Here is a 15,054-nt window from a genome sequence, read left to right as displayed (position 1 = left end):
TCTTGTGATAATGAAAAGCAGAAGAATTCTAATTCCTTTCTATAGTCCCTGAGGTGGAGGTGCGTTTATAGTTCTGCACGAGTATAATGTAGGAGGGAAGAACAGATGGCCTAAAATCCATGAAACAAGACACCACCTAATCCCAGAACTGAGTACCACTATTAATCCTGGTCAGATTCCCTACTGGTACTTTGTAACAGGGTTCAGAATTGCTACTGATGAACTAGCACGTTAACTCAGGGGAAAAGAAAGAAAAAAGAAAAAAAAAGTTAGTTGTAAGTTGTTGATTCAAGACAGTGTGCACTAATTTTGTAGAACTGCATTTACAGTTTAAATAACTTGCCTTTAAAAAGTAGACTCCAAATGAAATTCTATTCAGAACAAATACGGTTGTTTTTGTTATCTCTTCAGCTTTTATTGTGAAAGTAATTGCATATTTTTTTGAGACTGGAATTTCTTTTGTTATGTGGATCCCAGTGCTATATGTGGCAGTAGTAGGTGATACAGCATTTTCATGGTAGTCAATTCTATAGAATATTTACATTCATGAGGAAATACAGATAACAGTGAAAGCTGAACGTTTTCTTTGTACATTTTATGCTTTCTGTGTAATGATCTTAGAGGTCCTTTCCAACCTTAATGATTCTGTGATTCTAATTCCTCCAGTTCAATCTACGTTTTGCAGTGTGAGGTACAGAACACAGAGATTAGGTATTATTACCTGGTGTTAAGGACCAGTTCCTTAAGTTGTTTAAATTGTTGACATACTGGCAACACGTTTCTTCTTTTTCTATGACAAGAATATTTTTTATGGGATGAGATCACCAACTTGCTGCCCAAACAAAAGGTGCAATTCCATAGGAAGTTTAGGTTACTGTGGCCACATATTTCCACCCTCTGCCTTGTGCTAACTCTGTTACTCGGGCAGCTGTTCACTGAGTTGAGTCAGGGCACTGATCTGTCTGAAAACTAACCCAACAGGAGAGAAAAGTTTCCAGCACGATCGTCTCCTTCAGCTGGCTCACTGGACAGGTCCATGTTAATGACCATGCTGGCACAAAAGAGAATTCAGAGAAGTATATAAAGGAGGGAGAGGGAGGAAGGACCGAAGGGAGGAGAAGATTGGGACATAGGAGCCTGGACCTGGACTGGCCTAAATCCTGGGGAACCACATCCCAAGAGTGCAGGGAAACCTGTTCAGTTTGTGTGGCCTGGGTATATCTGTCAAGCCTTGGACTTCCACAAGCATAATTCACTGGGTTATAGAGGCTCAAACAGCTCAGGTGCTGCCAGGCACTATCTTCAGGATGGTTTACTTCTGAAGAAAAGTTACCCTCTAGTTCATGGACTATTTAGTTTATTAAAGCAGTTGAAATCAAGTGAATCAAGTGCAGAGCAGAGGAGCAAGACACCAAAGCTGTAATTCTAATTCAACCTTGTGGCAATTATATAGGGCTACATTTTGAGTGGCATCCACTATTTTGTAACACTTCGTTTACTGTACAACCATTCAATGTTTGATTTGTTAGTAGTGCTAAGTATCTACAACTTTATAAAGCAGTGACAGTTGTAGGTACCAGCTATCTCCTGAAAATAAACAAAAGTTTTCAACCAACCACCTAAAATTAAGACGTGAAAATACATAGGTTTTTTTAAATTGAAGAACCTCTCCATGCCCATCTGTAAAGCTGGAGTAAGACTGTTTAGTCACTTTTCTGAAAACTGCTGATATCTAAAAATAAAATGTTTATGATACAAGAACCAAGTATTACTGATGTCGGTATAGCACTCAGTCAATTTTGACAGCTGGACTCACGGATGCAAAATGAACACTATTTTTGTTGTTTTCCATTATGCATTTTTGTCCACTTAATTAGAATAAGATAGGGCAATATAGAGCTTTACAAATATATTCTAAATTATTGTATACCAAAGATGGCCTTGACCAAAAACGAAAACCCCTTTAGATCTTAACTTTAGTATGCCCTCTCTGATCAGGCATCACAAAATCCAAAATTACCAAATCAACAAGTGAATTGAGAATTTTCAGCTATTTAGTATTCAGTAGTGTAATGAACGTGATGTACCTGCCCAGTTATTCTTTAAGGGAGGTGAGCTCATTTCAAATAGATAACCATCTTTGACTTCTCTTCTGATTCATCACTGACCTGAACTCCATTTGAACCTTGTTAGACACAAAACAAGCAAGATTCCTGGCCTGAGCTATAAAATATAATTAAGCCCTTTTGAAATGATGTGTAAAAGAACATAGCTTTACCCCCACTATAACCACTACCACCACCACAACCAATAAAGTTAAATCAAGCACTGCCTGTAGTGGATTAAAATAATAAATGTTCCTGGATTTTAGTGTTTGAAGTATTTGAAGAAAACAGGCTCCCAGCAGCCAGGACTGCTGAATGCATGGGGACATTTATTAGTGACGAATTCAAGGGTTTGGCCTGTTTAAGATCATTACTTTCTGTTTACCGTGTGTTACACATCTCATGTTTTTACAGAGCCCACATGTGTCCCCATGTAATGCTGAAAAACTCTCTTTCACTAAAGAATAGCTAATTGGTAATGTGTAAATATTGTTCTCGTGGGGAGAATGAATTATCATAAGATTCAGCTCGACACTAATGAGAAATCCAGTGTGGTCAGTGGATTTTTAACTAAATCTCTCCTGGAAAATTGTCCTTTACTACATCTCACCATTTGTTTGCTACTGCTGTTTCCAGACTTGAATAAATTGGCTGACTCTTAAATTAACTGCAGTATTTCCCCTGTAATTATTTTCATAGCTTTGTTACCCTTTCTTCTCAGAAGCTGCTTTGTAGAGGATACCTGTCAACAGAGCAGTATAACTGTAGTATAACTACTCATTACATGATGTATCTGAAGTTTTCTTAAGAGGAAAAAAATCATGTAGATAATTGTATCGATATATTAAATATAATAACATATTTACATATTCAAAGCTGTCTTAGTATCTTTGGCAACTTTAAACTAGCTCCTGAAGTTACAAATATGAGGAGTGAATGCTCAGAAGCAAGTATCACAGATTATCACCTTAGTAATGTGTGACATTAAAGCAGTAGGTAGTAAGGAAAACCACTCGCTAATTAACCTTCAGCAGCCAGATTGTATCTCTGCCGCCCAGGCACGGAGGGACCATGGGAGAGCCTGGACTATTTCCTTCAGAGTGCACCACGGTCCTTTGGGTGGGAATGCGATCTGCCAGCTGCTGCTGTCAGTGCAGACCGCATCACTCATGTGGATCTTGCCCAGTCCGAACCAGCGTGGTAGGCTCTGTGCTCTGGGACAGTCTTGCTTCTGGCCTGCCCCAGACTCAGAAAAGCAATTTTCTTCCTAGCGCTACAGTTTGTAGCAAAGCTACTAGCTTCCAAGAGGCTTTACAAAAGATAGCTCGAGTATAGTCCAGTGCCATTTGCTATATTTATTGTAATACATGTGTTTCCATTTTCTTAAAACTCTTTTCCCATGTAGAAGTTTGCCAATTAAAATCGTGCTCTATGTTGTATTAGGTGACAGTGCAGTGAACCAAACAGGATTTGCAGCTATCCAAGGAAGAGCAAATGCACAGAGCATAATAGAAGGGAAAAAACTCCTGCTACATTTCTACTTGTTTCATTTGGAGTTAATTCAAATATCAGTATTTTAAGATGTTTTTGGAAACAGAAAGTCCATAGTTAATGTCAAAACATTGTCTCTCCCTTTGTCTGTGAACCAGGAAAAATAACAGAACTCTTCCTTAACACCTGTTTGCCTAAACACTAAGTGCTTGTTACTGTAAGGCGAGGATTGTTTTAATGTATTTGTTGCATCTATTAAAATGGGCCAGCTCTTTTTTTTCTATACACACAAATGGATTTATACACACAGGGCAGTTTAACAAACATGGAGCCTCCTATTATTGGTAAACGCTAATATAACTATATTATAGTTATATATAAACTCTAATATATTTATAACTATATTAGGGTACTCAGATTCTATGAGATGTCTTTGTAAACGTTAGCATAAATCAAGTCTCTACTGACTAAAAAAAAGATGGTAGAATATCAAAGCAAATGTTGTCTTTTAGTAACTTTTCTTCACTATTCTGTTGGAATGATCTCCATCTTTAATTTCTGAGCAAGTTAACTTCTTGACATTACCAAGCAAGTGCTTAGCTTTTTTTCAAACCCTCCTAAGTTTAAAAATACCTGGATATTCCCTTTGAGCATATGTCATCGTAAAGGTAATCCTTCCAATGGCATGCAGAAACCTGGTGTAAGTTGTATTTTGCTCAGTTAGCGTGGCAGCAAATTGCAGTGCTATTATGGGTCTGGGTGGAGTCTGACAACGGAGGACTGGCAGCATTTTTTAAACACTGTCCAAAGCAAGTGCTTCGTATTTATTTGTCTCTTGGAGGAGTATTTTAAAAGTCATGAAACTATTTGTTTCTAGAAGTAAATTATTGCACGTACTGAAAAGTGTGTTGGTGTTCATGAGCAATAACCCAAACAGAACAAGTTAACTTCTACATATCACAACGATCGTTTATGAAGATATATTACTTCTGTATGGTGCCATCTCAAGTTCACTTCAAATGGAGACTTTGATTTAATCTGTTTAAACTGAAGTTGGAATTCTACAATAGAAGTTTGTGAGAGATGCATGAAAGGACTGACTGAAAATAGGGTGTGGGAGGGAAAAAAATGGAGGAGAATTGTTTTGCATCTTTACCTTTCTGAGATGATTGCTTTAGTTGCTTTAGAAAGCAACTTCACTAACTAGGCATATACTTTGAATGTTAGTATGGCATTTAGCGATCTTAAAATAAGTTCCCTTCTAGTGCATACTGGTATTTCTTCACTCCCTTCCCTTAAGAAGAGAGATTATTTCTTTTCTAATGTCATCCTTTTAGGATTTCCATAGTGATGGTACCCCATTGAAGCTTCCCCCAGGCCCAGAGATCTCTTTATTTACTATTGCTTTTTAGGGTTTGTACATACTTGTTTTTCTTCATTTGTTTTCTTTAAGCTTCCTCAAGATGTCACTTTGTGCAAGTTTCTCTGAATGCTCTCTGCATTTTTTTTATTAGGAGCACAGTGGTTTTTATACTAAGAGTCACTTCATCCCAAAAGAGCATGTAGATATAACTGCTAGGAAGGACAAGGGTGTGATTCTTGCCTATACAAGAGCTACCTGGGTCACAGCAAGAAAAAAAAAACTCTCTCATTGAGTCCCTGAGCTTTTCCTGGTATTTGCAGGACACAATCCATGGATGTGTCTTGTAATATTTCATTTATTTAAAATTTACCAACACTTCCTTATTCTTAATTGTGTCTTCATTTCTTACTGTTTACATAGCGTTTGAGAAAGGCACTGCTGATTTTGAATCAGCAGTATTATGCGCTGAATGCTCAGTTCTGTTTCTAAGCCATTGGATATTGTGTTTTCTTTGTACTTCGTGGAACTAAAATGACAACAGAGAAAGACTGCAAAGCATAATCTTTCCAAGTGTAATCCCAGTGAAAGAAAACATAAATAAAACCACTTGTATTCTGGCATTCCTTTTTCCCTTTTGTTATTTCTGCAACTCGGCACATATTCCAATAGAACTATAGAACATTTCTGTATATTACAGAATTGTGAAGTAATTACTGAGAATTTCTCCTCTTTAAAATCGAAGTTCCATGTAGAGTATAAAAAAAAATTTAATTTCCAAATATTTTAGTGCCTCTTAAAATAACTAGACTGAGCATAGCAGGGTGAGGGTGAGCCCTTCCCGTAAAAGTACCTCTTTTTCTTGGTTTAAGACTGTATGAGAAGTTGCTTCATTCCACAGTTTACAGAATCAAGTCTGAACCAGTACCAAAAGGAGAGGCGTCAGGGTATGTTGATGTTAGTTTTCTTGATTATCACTGAAGTTCAGTGTCAAAAAAACACTGAACAGTTTCTATAACAGTTTCTCTGTTACACATGAGACCAGACTCAGGGGTTCAGAAGCCAGCCTAAATAACCCAGAGCTAAAACCCCTTTCCCAATCGGTGACAACAGTCCTGTTGATTGGCGTGGAGCAAAGGTTCACTCGAGCCCTTGATCATTCTTACTAAACTCCAAACTGCTCAAGGGAGAGTGTCTTGTTTGTGCTTCCTACTCGGGTTGAATGCAGTTCAATGCCATTATTGCTATGGGGACTGCTGGACCACCTTCCTAGTGGATGCTGGATTTAAAAAAAAAAAAAATCCAATATATTTCCTTCCATTGTATAAAATATTTCTTGGTATTATGAAATCGTAACTCCCAGGATGCAGACAGACTTCCTTCTGGATTCTAAAAGAGATTCCTAGGAGAAGTTTTACTGCATGTATTCAAAACAGTGACTTGTATTTTTGTGGGATTTTTCTACCAGCAAAGGTATGAAAATATAAAATGGAACTGTACTTTGAAACATCTGTATGTAAGCCTTAGGTGGTTTTTAATCTTTTGCTTTGGTAAATATCCAGTTTCATTAGAAAAACAAGCTGTGGGCGTTATAAAGTATGGTGACATTCAATAGTTGAGTCCAAGTATGGGCACCAGAAGAGAAAAAAGTTAACCCAGCCTCAGATATAGTACTTTTCATGTAAATATACAAAAGAAATACAGAGATATTAAGTATGGTTTGTTTTATTAAAGTGATTTGCAGTAAGTTAAATTCACAAGAGAGGTGACATTTCTAGATAGTGTTTCTTCCCTACAAATGTTTGTCTTTAATGAGAGTACATAAGTTCTGTCATAAATCTAACCTGCCATTATAATTTTTATGTTTCATAAAGCTATGTAAAGTGCAAATGGTTATGATGTGAAAAGTTTAGATTAAACTGTATTTTAGGTAAACACATGTTATATATTTTGAGTTACAGTAATTGTTTTGAATTATTTGAATTCAAACATTACCCTTATTCTCCTGCTAAGCACTCCAATGTCTAGCAAGGCAATATTTTATAATAACTAACCTGAACAAAAGCAGAGAGAATCCTTCAATATAGCTATTTCCTATCAGTTTAAAATATAATCAAGTGAAGCAGCTGTTCTTGTTCTTAATATACTCTTTTGAAAAAAATTTCATAGTTTAATGAAAAATGTCTCTTCTCATAAACCTTAAAATACTCACACATGTAAAAAGTCATAATGTTTTGGCAAATAGTTCTTTGTAAGGAATGTGCATGAGACATACCTGCTCCGTAACTGCAACACTGTATAAAGCGTGCTCAATAGTGTTGGAAGAGCAAGCTAAAAAAAAAAAAAAAAAACCACAACACAAGTCTTGTGGCACTACTGTGATGCTCTTGCTTGGAGAGGAGAGCGATTGTCCACACAAGTATTTCCATTAAAGTCAGCGGGACTACTTGTGTGAGTAATTGCTTGCGGGCAGATTCCCAGGCTCATAGTAAAGTGAATTCAGGAAATAAGCACATAAATGTTGGGAGAATAACTACCAGCGGGATTAGTTGTCTCTCTCTCTTTTTAGGAATCCATGGATCATCTTTTGTCCTTGACATAAAAGATTTCCTACTTAAAACAAGTCTCAAAGAAAGAGCCAGATCTCTGATGGGCCCTTTTTGCTGCTCTGTTAATGTGGAATCCAAGTGGTGTAAGCACAGTGGTGATCCTGGCCCAGAGCAATCTATTCCAAAAATATACATCGATTTGAGAGGAGGACTGCTGCAGGTCTGTATAAGAAGGTTATGGTTCTGCTATTGAGCTGGACTGGCTTTGGATGATTGAGATTTCATAAATAAATTGCATGAAAGCCTGTAAAGCTTTGCAGCCTACAACAGTTCGTTGGGTTGGGGTTTTTTGCTTGTTTGTTTTGGGTGGGTTTTATTTTATCTTTTAAAATAAGTATCTTACTCTTTCGTGTAAAACTGTTGATTGAAAAATTGTGTACAGTGTTTTGGGTTTTTTTAAATACTGCTTAAGCCATGTATTGTAGCTGTGTGTGTGTGTGTGTTCCCTTAAAACTACTGGATCAAATTACTAACACTTAATATCTAGGACCCTGTTCTGATGTATGTGTGTTTGTCTGTCCGTGAGCTATGTGTCTGTAATGCCTAGGGGTAGCTTTAAGAAATACATATCCTTTCTTTTTAAACTTACACCAGTTTCTCAGGGGAGTAATTATAAACTGCTTGTAGCAATTAATACTCATTTTTCCATGCTATCCTCTCCTTTTTGGAAGTGCCCACAACTTGAAACCAGTCCAAGAAGCATGGGAGTTCTTGGAATGAAAAATAGATTCTGTGGGGCTTAAACAAGTGGGCTTTAAGATATGTCTTGTTTTAATTATTTTTATTGTAGTATCTATACACACCAAATGTTTTAAAATAAATGTATAAATCAAGCATATAAAACACAAAAAGGAAATTTTGACATTTAGTCGTGTCATTAGGTCTTTTCCCAGAATCGGCATTAGAAGTTCTTAAAACCACAGCACTGGGAATAGGGCTAACTGAATAATACAAATTTTAAAAAATTATATCTTAATGAATAAATAAAGTCAGTTTGTTTCTCTGCTTCTTTTTTATTTGTTATTCACAGGTACGTGGCTGACTACCTCTACATGTTGTCAATAATAAAAAGTTGGGGGTTTTTTCCCCCAAAATTTTGGGGTTTTGACAAGGGCCAGAAAAATATCTATAAATCTGAGAAAGCCATTTATTATTAGAGTATACACTGGGCTAATTAGCTTTTGCAGAAAACAATTAAGTATTTGGTCTGGCAGAATAGATTTGAGAATGCTGACAAAAGCACTAGCAGTTCTGTTTTAAATTAATTTATTTACGGCTAATGATTTTACCAACTCTAAACATGACCTCATCTTCTACCACTGTTAATTTCTATTGCAGCAGAGCCTAGAGAGCTTATGTGAAATTGGTGCCTCATCTGTGAATATTGTAGTAGGAGTTCTGTGCTCTGGAGCTCCAGCTGCCTAAAAATAAAATGAATAAAAGTGGGTGGGAAAAAGCATTCCTCCCTCCTCCATCAATGGGGGACTGAGGCCTCTGGGATCAGCTGAGGTGACACAGAGCTCCTTTGAGGTGGTGCTAGACCAAGTGTTGGGACCCTGGGCCCAGCGGTACTCTAGAAACTGCAGTAGAGATGCACTGAATTAGGGGGATGACCTGGGTAGCCCAGGACTATTTAGCTCAGGACTGGTTGTAGCTATGTTTCAAGACAGTCTTGGTTTATTCCATGGGCTTACATGTAGATGCAAGGAAAGGAAAAGCTTCATCCTTGACAGCTGTACTACACTCCCTTTAGGCATCTTCTGATTTTTTTTCATATTTGAAAACTGGTATTCCCCAGTGAAAAAATTTGCACTACTCTTTATGTGCACACCTGACTTGTTTACTTTACTCCTACCCTTACCATGGACTTTTAGGTTACTGTCTGGTGATTTTGATTTCATCCCACACTGGTTCTAAGTCTTATTTCTTTATTAATTGCTAGTTGCTTCCTTATCTTCCCTGTTGCTTCTGGGCCCACTTCTGCACATGAAGACTAAAGGACTTGTCCCCGTGAACGTGATTCTCTCAAACAGGAGTTTGATTTGAGAAAAGCAGCGCTGCTTGTCAAAGCTAGGAGAGGGGAACGCCTACTTGCCTTTTATTTTGCTATAAAGTATATGAATCTTCGGGACTTTGAATGCCAGTTTTTCTTAGATATTTTTCTAAATTTCTGTTTTAAACTTCAAAAAACTTTACACTTTTAAGCCTCACTCTGAGAACATCCAATTCATATGCTGTATATACTCAATATTTGTGCTTGAGATGGTCTTTCGTATGTCTTTCTAGTCATCTTCTTTGCTGTGTCACTTACTCAGTTTTTAATTCATTCCAGAATTCCACTTTTGGAGCAACATGCTCTTTGAACAGTTTAAACTTTGCATCTTTAAGGGTTTTTTTTTGTCATATCTTAAACTGCAAAACCTGTGACTAGTCCTAGCATTATGTACTGCACTCAGCTGTAAGTTCTTGCATATCACTTTTAAGTTGTGTGCTCTTCCAGGCAGCATCAGTATCAATTGTAAGTGGTAAGAATTAATGCTTTCCTTTGAATGATGAAAAGAACAAATTTGCGAAATGGTTTTGTAGAGAATTCTTGTTTTTCCTGTTCTTTATTTTCACATTAAGGATACTGGCAAGCAATTAAGGTAGAAGTAGAGCAGGCTGAAAGGCGTGTAAAGTTCCTATTGTTTTGGGGAGGTTTTTTCCTTCAAAAATGACTAAATATTTGTATGTAATTGTTTTGTCTTTTTCTCTTTTTTTTTTTTTTTTTAAAAGGTTTTCTGGGGTCAAGAGCATTTGAACTGTTTAGTTCTTCTCCAGGAGCTTCTGTGGCAGTACCTCACTAAAAAGGGCAGTGCAGAGACATTGCTATCTGAACGTACACACCCCACTTTTTTTTCTATGGGAAGGAATCAGGCCTCAAAAACCGAGCACACCTCAGATGATCTGAGAACAGGCCTGTTCCAGTATATACAAGATGCAGGTAAGAAGAATATTATTGCTCTCTTCTTTTTTTTTTTAATTATAAAGTAACTACAGTAGTAACCTATTAAAGATTACTTGCCTCTCATAATGAATACTTTACTTTTTTTGGAAAAGCAATTGAAAAGACATCTGCTAGAATGACAAAAAAATACTTTTTTGATTTCTTTCCATTAAGCTGTATTCTTTTAAAAGTCAGGGAAATTGCTTTTTTATTTTCTCTTCTTTTGATCCTGAGGGGTTTATTTTTAACTACTTTGGTCTCATAAACCAGCATGTTTCTTTCTAGAAATTATATAACAGATTATAGTTTTCTTTCATTTGACAGAAGCACAAAAACTGCCCAGTGCCTATGAAGTTGTGTTTTACAATGAAACTGAGGATAGTCCGGGAATGATGTTGTGGAGATATCCAGAACCCAGAGTGCTCACTCTTGTAAGAATTAACCCTGTTCCTTTTAATACCACTGAAGACCCAGATATTAGCACTGCTGACCTTGGAGATGTTCTTCAGGTGGGTAATGAGTGTTTTCTACTTTCATTAACAAAAGGAAACATTACTGTAAACTGAATGTTTTCAAACTTAGGTTTATTAAAAATGAGCACAAAATAAGTGTCAGGAGCTCTATAAAATCAATAGGAGTGGTAAATTCCACAGCTTGAGCACATATTTAGTTTTAAAACTACTTGTGCAAACATTTTAACCACTTACCTGTAAAGTTTTTCCATGACATAAGCTATAGCCAAATTTATCAGTTCTGGTTTGCAAGCATGCAGAGTTTTTATTCTGTCTTCCTATGATTTCATCCATCAGTCTTTAAGTAAAGACTTCATTTGAGTTCAAACTGAAACACGTGAGGAAAGACCTGGTCTGAAATTGCCAGGATTCAGTGGAATCATTGAACTAAAATCTCCAATCTGGCTATCCTCTCCTGTGTCTGTGATGGCAGATGGCTGTGCTTCTTCTAGTAAGATCCACAGGGTAGAGAGAAAGGATCTATTTTCTCTTGTTCTGCTTTGAGGGGGTTGAAGTGGGTAGTCCAGTTTGACTGTGTGAGATCATGGAACTGCCCTTCAAAGGAGGGCTGAGTGCTGCAGCTGTGTGACTGTGCCCCAAAAATAGGCCATACCTCGTGATTACACTGATCCTTAACTCTGAGAATTTTTACTTTCTAAAATGCACAGTCAGGTGGTTACATTCTCTCCTGTCTAGTGTAATTCATCTTTATAAATTCATTTGCTCCTTGCATACCTATTTTGATTTTTGCTCAATTTTAATTTTGTTAATATCAGTTTCTTTTTTGTATTACAAATTGGATCTGTCATTATTTTTTTATTTTAATCTGCTTGTTAATCAGAATAGTGTTGTGAGTCAAGGGAAATAAATATCTCCCGATTCTTCCTATTTGTTCAGAAATATTGAATTATATTTCATTATTGCTATAACTTTAAAAATTGCTTTTAAAATTGAATTATGCACCAATATGCTTTGAGTTATGGATAAATAGGATAATCTTCCTCAGATAAACGGTATAATGTTATTACCGTGCACATACCGTTAGTGAGATCATGTAAGTGTCCTGCCAATTTCTTTGCCCTCTAGACAGCCAAATGTCAGCTCCTTTCAGTTACATGAAAATTAAAATTAAATGGAAAAAAATCAGCTCCACTTGGCATGAGGTTTGAATCAAAGATCAAAATTGTGTTATTGTATGCTGTCTTGATGACCCTATTAGGTTGCTATGAAAGCCAGCAATTTGCCTTCTTTCAGGATGATATTTTCAGAGCAGAGCACACCAAGTTTTTGGTATAATGACATTAAGCTCCCATTATAGATAACAGACATCATGAACATAATGTATGTGCTTGTGTAATAATATGACCCTGTACAGGGGGAATATCAGTTCTTCTTCAAGTGGGCATACACAGCTGGACTTCTAGTAGCACACACGTTCTGCTGCTTTGTGCTTCCGTGCTACGGTCTAGAGAAAAGAAGGTAGTTGCAATCCTCTTTCATTTCCCCTGCAATTGCCTTGGACAGTAAGATAGAAACCGGGAAGCACTCAGCTACCAGTGTTCAGGTTCTGTCAACTTCTACTGGTCTTCGTGTAATTCTTCAGATTTGCATTTAATCTTATACATTGACCACAGAGATCTGTTTCCATCAGTATTGTTTTAAGTTTGTGGTCAAGCGTCCCTGTATAGCTTCCCTCCATGATGCTTTTTACTGTGGCACATTCTTTTCTTAAGGTCTGTCAATTTTATGATTAATTAATTCTTAGTAAGTCTTATATTGCTACCTTCGGCTTTCAATTACAAGGGAAGAGATGAAAGATATCAGCCGAATTAGAGGACATCTTTTCAAAAACTGCTCTTGGGCACATGGAGTGCAGAAATGCCTACAAGAGGATCCACATTTTGGCAGTGGACCATTAATTATGTTGCCTAGCTCTAGGTGGTGATTTATCACATTTTCCAGAAATGGCCATGCACCAACACAGAGCAGCTCTGCACAATGTAGATAAACAGCCATTTTAAACATGGACAATATACATTTTTTTTAATTAGTTTAACATAGATATGTGGGTGGAATAAGTAATACAGAGTAGATTTTCAAATTCTTTAGGTTAACTACATTTACCAAATACTCATCTCAAACTGTAGGTTCTGATTTAACTTAATCAGGAGGCCTTTCATCAGCTCCACTTTTTTCCCCGTATGGATATATGTCCATTTCTTAATATACTGCGTATTTAGTGCATATGGAAAATTCACAAAATATAAAGAGAAAAAAGACAGAACACCACTTTTCTTTTATTCACTATTTGACATGAAACATTAGGGTCACAAAAATGATCAGGGGGACGGAACCCTCTCCTATGAAGAAAGGCTGAGAGAGTTGGGGTTGTTCAGCCTTGAGAAGAGAAGGCTTTGGGGAGACCTTATTGCAGCCTTTCAGTACTTCAAGGGGGCTTATAAAAAAGATGGTGGCAGACTTTTTAGCAGGGCCTGTTGCGACAGGACAAGGGGGAATGGCTTTAAACTAAAGGGGGGTAGATTTAGACTAGATAGAAGGAAGAAATTTTTTACACTGAGGGTGGTGAAGCACTGGCACAGGTTGCCCAGAGAGGTGGTGGATGCCCCATCCCTGGAACCATTCAAGGTCAGGCTGGACGGGGCTCTGAAGAAGCTGATCTAGTTGAAGATGTCCCTGCCCACGGCAGGGGGGTTGGACTAGATGACCTTTAAAGGTTCCTTTCAACCCAAACTATTCTATGATTAGAGGAACATCTGCAAGCCAAAGACTTCAGCTTTTTTGAAAAAAAGAATCTAAATTTAAAGACGATGATATGAAAGTATATTAAAAATATATTTTAAAAACTTTCCCAGGATTGCATATATGTTCAAGTGCTGGGAGGACCCATAATGTCACCAGCTGTTTTACCAGTCTCCCTTAATCCTTTACTACATGTAAATCCAGGCAAAGGTGCACTTCTGTAGTTTGTCTTGAATTAAAAGTTTGCCAGTTGCATATTCTTTCTTTCCAAGTAAGTTGCTGTGACGTTTCATCTAGCTTTCTACCTTTGTTAAACTTCTGGCATATCATTTTAATCATGGGTAGGTTTTAGAAGTCTCTTTGTTTTTATAGCTATTCTTCAGATTCCTGGAACTTGCAAAAGCTTCACCATAAAGAGAATTTTTCTAGATACTGAAGTTGCGTGTCATCTGCTGCAGCCAAAGGATAAGCAAACAGCTTCAGATTATAAGAGTTGATATGAACTATATTGTTTCTGTAAAACCTTACCTTGCTGCTATTTCTAGATTGTCCCAAGAGCTTATTTTCTTGTCCTTTTACTTGTGTTGTTGCAAAGGTAAGCAGTTTCACTGGTCAAGTTTCTAATATTTTACTTTTTTACAATCCCAACATTATTGCTTTTATTTGTGGAGGGAAAAGGAAGAACTGATGTTTCTGCCATGCCATGTTGCATTTTCTTTAGTGATTTGAAATAGAAGTTTGAGCTATTTGTTTGAAGGAAGTGAGAGAGGATCCTAGATGCACTTGCAAGAAACTGCATGAGGATTGTATTTCTTTTGGAAGATTGAGAGTATCTGAACTTGTTGTTCTTCCTGTTTACCGGACATTGCAGCCCCTTTCTATTTAATCCCTCATTGTCCCGTTTTCACATGCTACAAATGTTCTTTGGCTCTATGTGATTTACCATTCTTTCAGATAACTAGAATTTGATGAAACACCTTTAGACTTCCCTGGTACATCCTCTTAATTTTTTAAGGAGTTCCTGTTCAGTGGCATAAGGTGTTTCTTATCCTCAGGTACTAAAGCCGCTGTCTGGCATCGCTTCTAGTCCTTTTTGACCTGGAGACCTTTTCTTATTTTACTCCCCTCGTGTCTACATCACTGCCAAGATCTTTTCTGAATATACCTTCTCAAGACTGTTTTAAAGTTTATATAGTATTATTTGCAAGTTCTTACTAATGAAGAAAGTACA

At 37.0% G+C, this 15,054-nt stretch overlaps 1 protein-coding gene across 5 annotated transcripts in view; it reads left to right on the top strand.

The window, feature by feature from the left end:
- Positions 1–15,054, top strand: part of VPS13B (vacuolar protein sorting 13 homolog B) — a 497,028-nt gene that overhangs the window by 402,750 nt on the left and 79,224 nt on the right. For all 5 annotated transcript variants that reach the window (XM_076329345.1, XM_076329347.1, XM_076329346.1 and 2 more), the window contains exons 37-39: positions 7,526–7,725; positions 10,341–10,548; positions 10,876–11,060. In XM_076329345.1, the coding sequence (XP_076185460.1) occupies positions 7,526–7,725; positions 10,341–10,548; positions 10,876–11,060 (593 nt within the window). The remainder of the gene's footprint in view (positions 1–7,525; positions 7,726–10,340; positions 10,549–10,875; positions 11,061–15,054) is intronic.

The sequence above is a fragment of the Aptenodytes patagonicus genome, chromosome 2 (genome assembly GCF_965638725.1).
Source record: "Aptenodytes patagonicus chromosome 2, bAptPat1.pri.cur, whole genome shotgun sequence".
NCBI classification, from domain to species: domain Eukaryota; kingdom Metazoa; phylum Chordata; class Aves; order Sphenisciformes; family Spheniscidae; genus Aptenodytes; species Aptenodytes patagonicus.
This window is presented reverse-complemented; position numbering and strand designations above follow the sequence as displayed.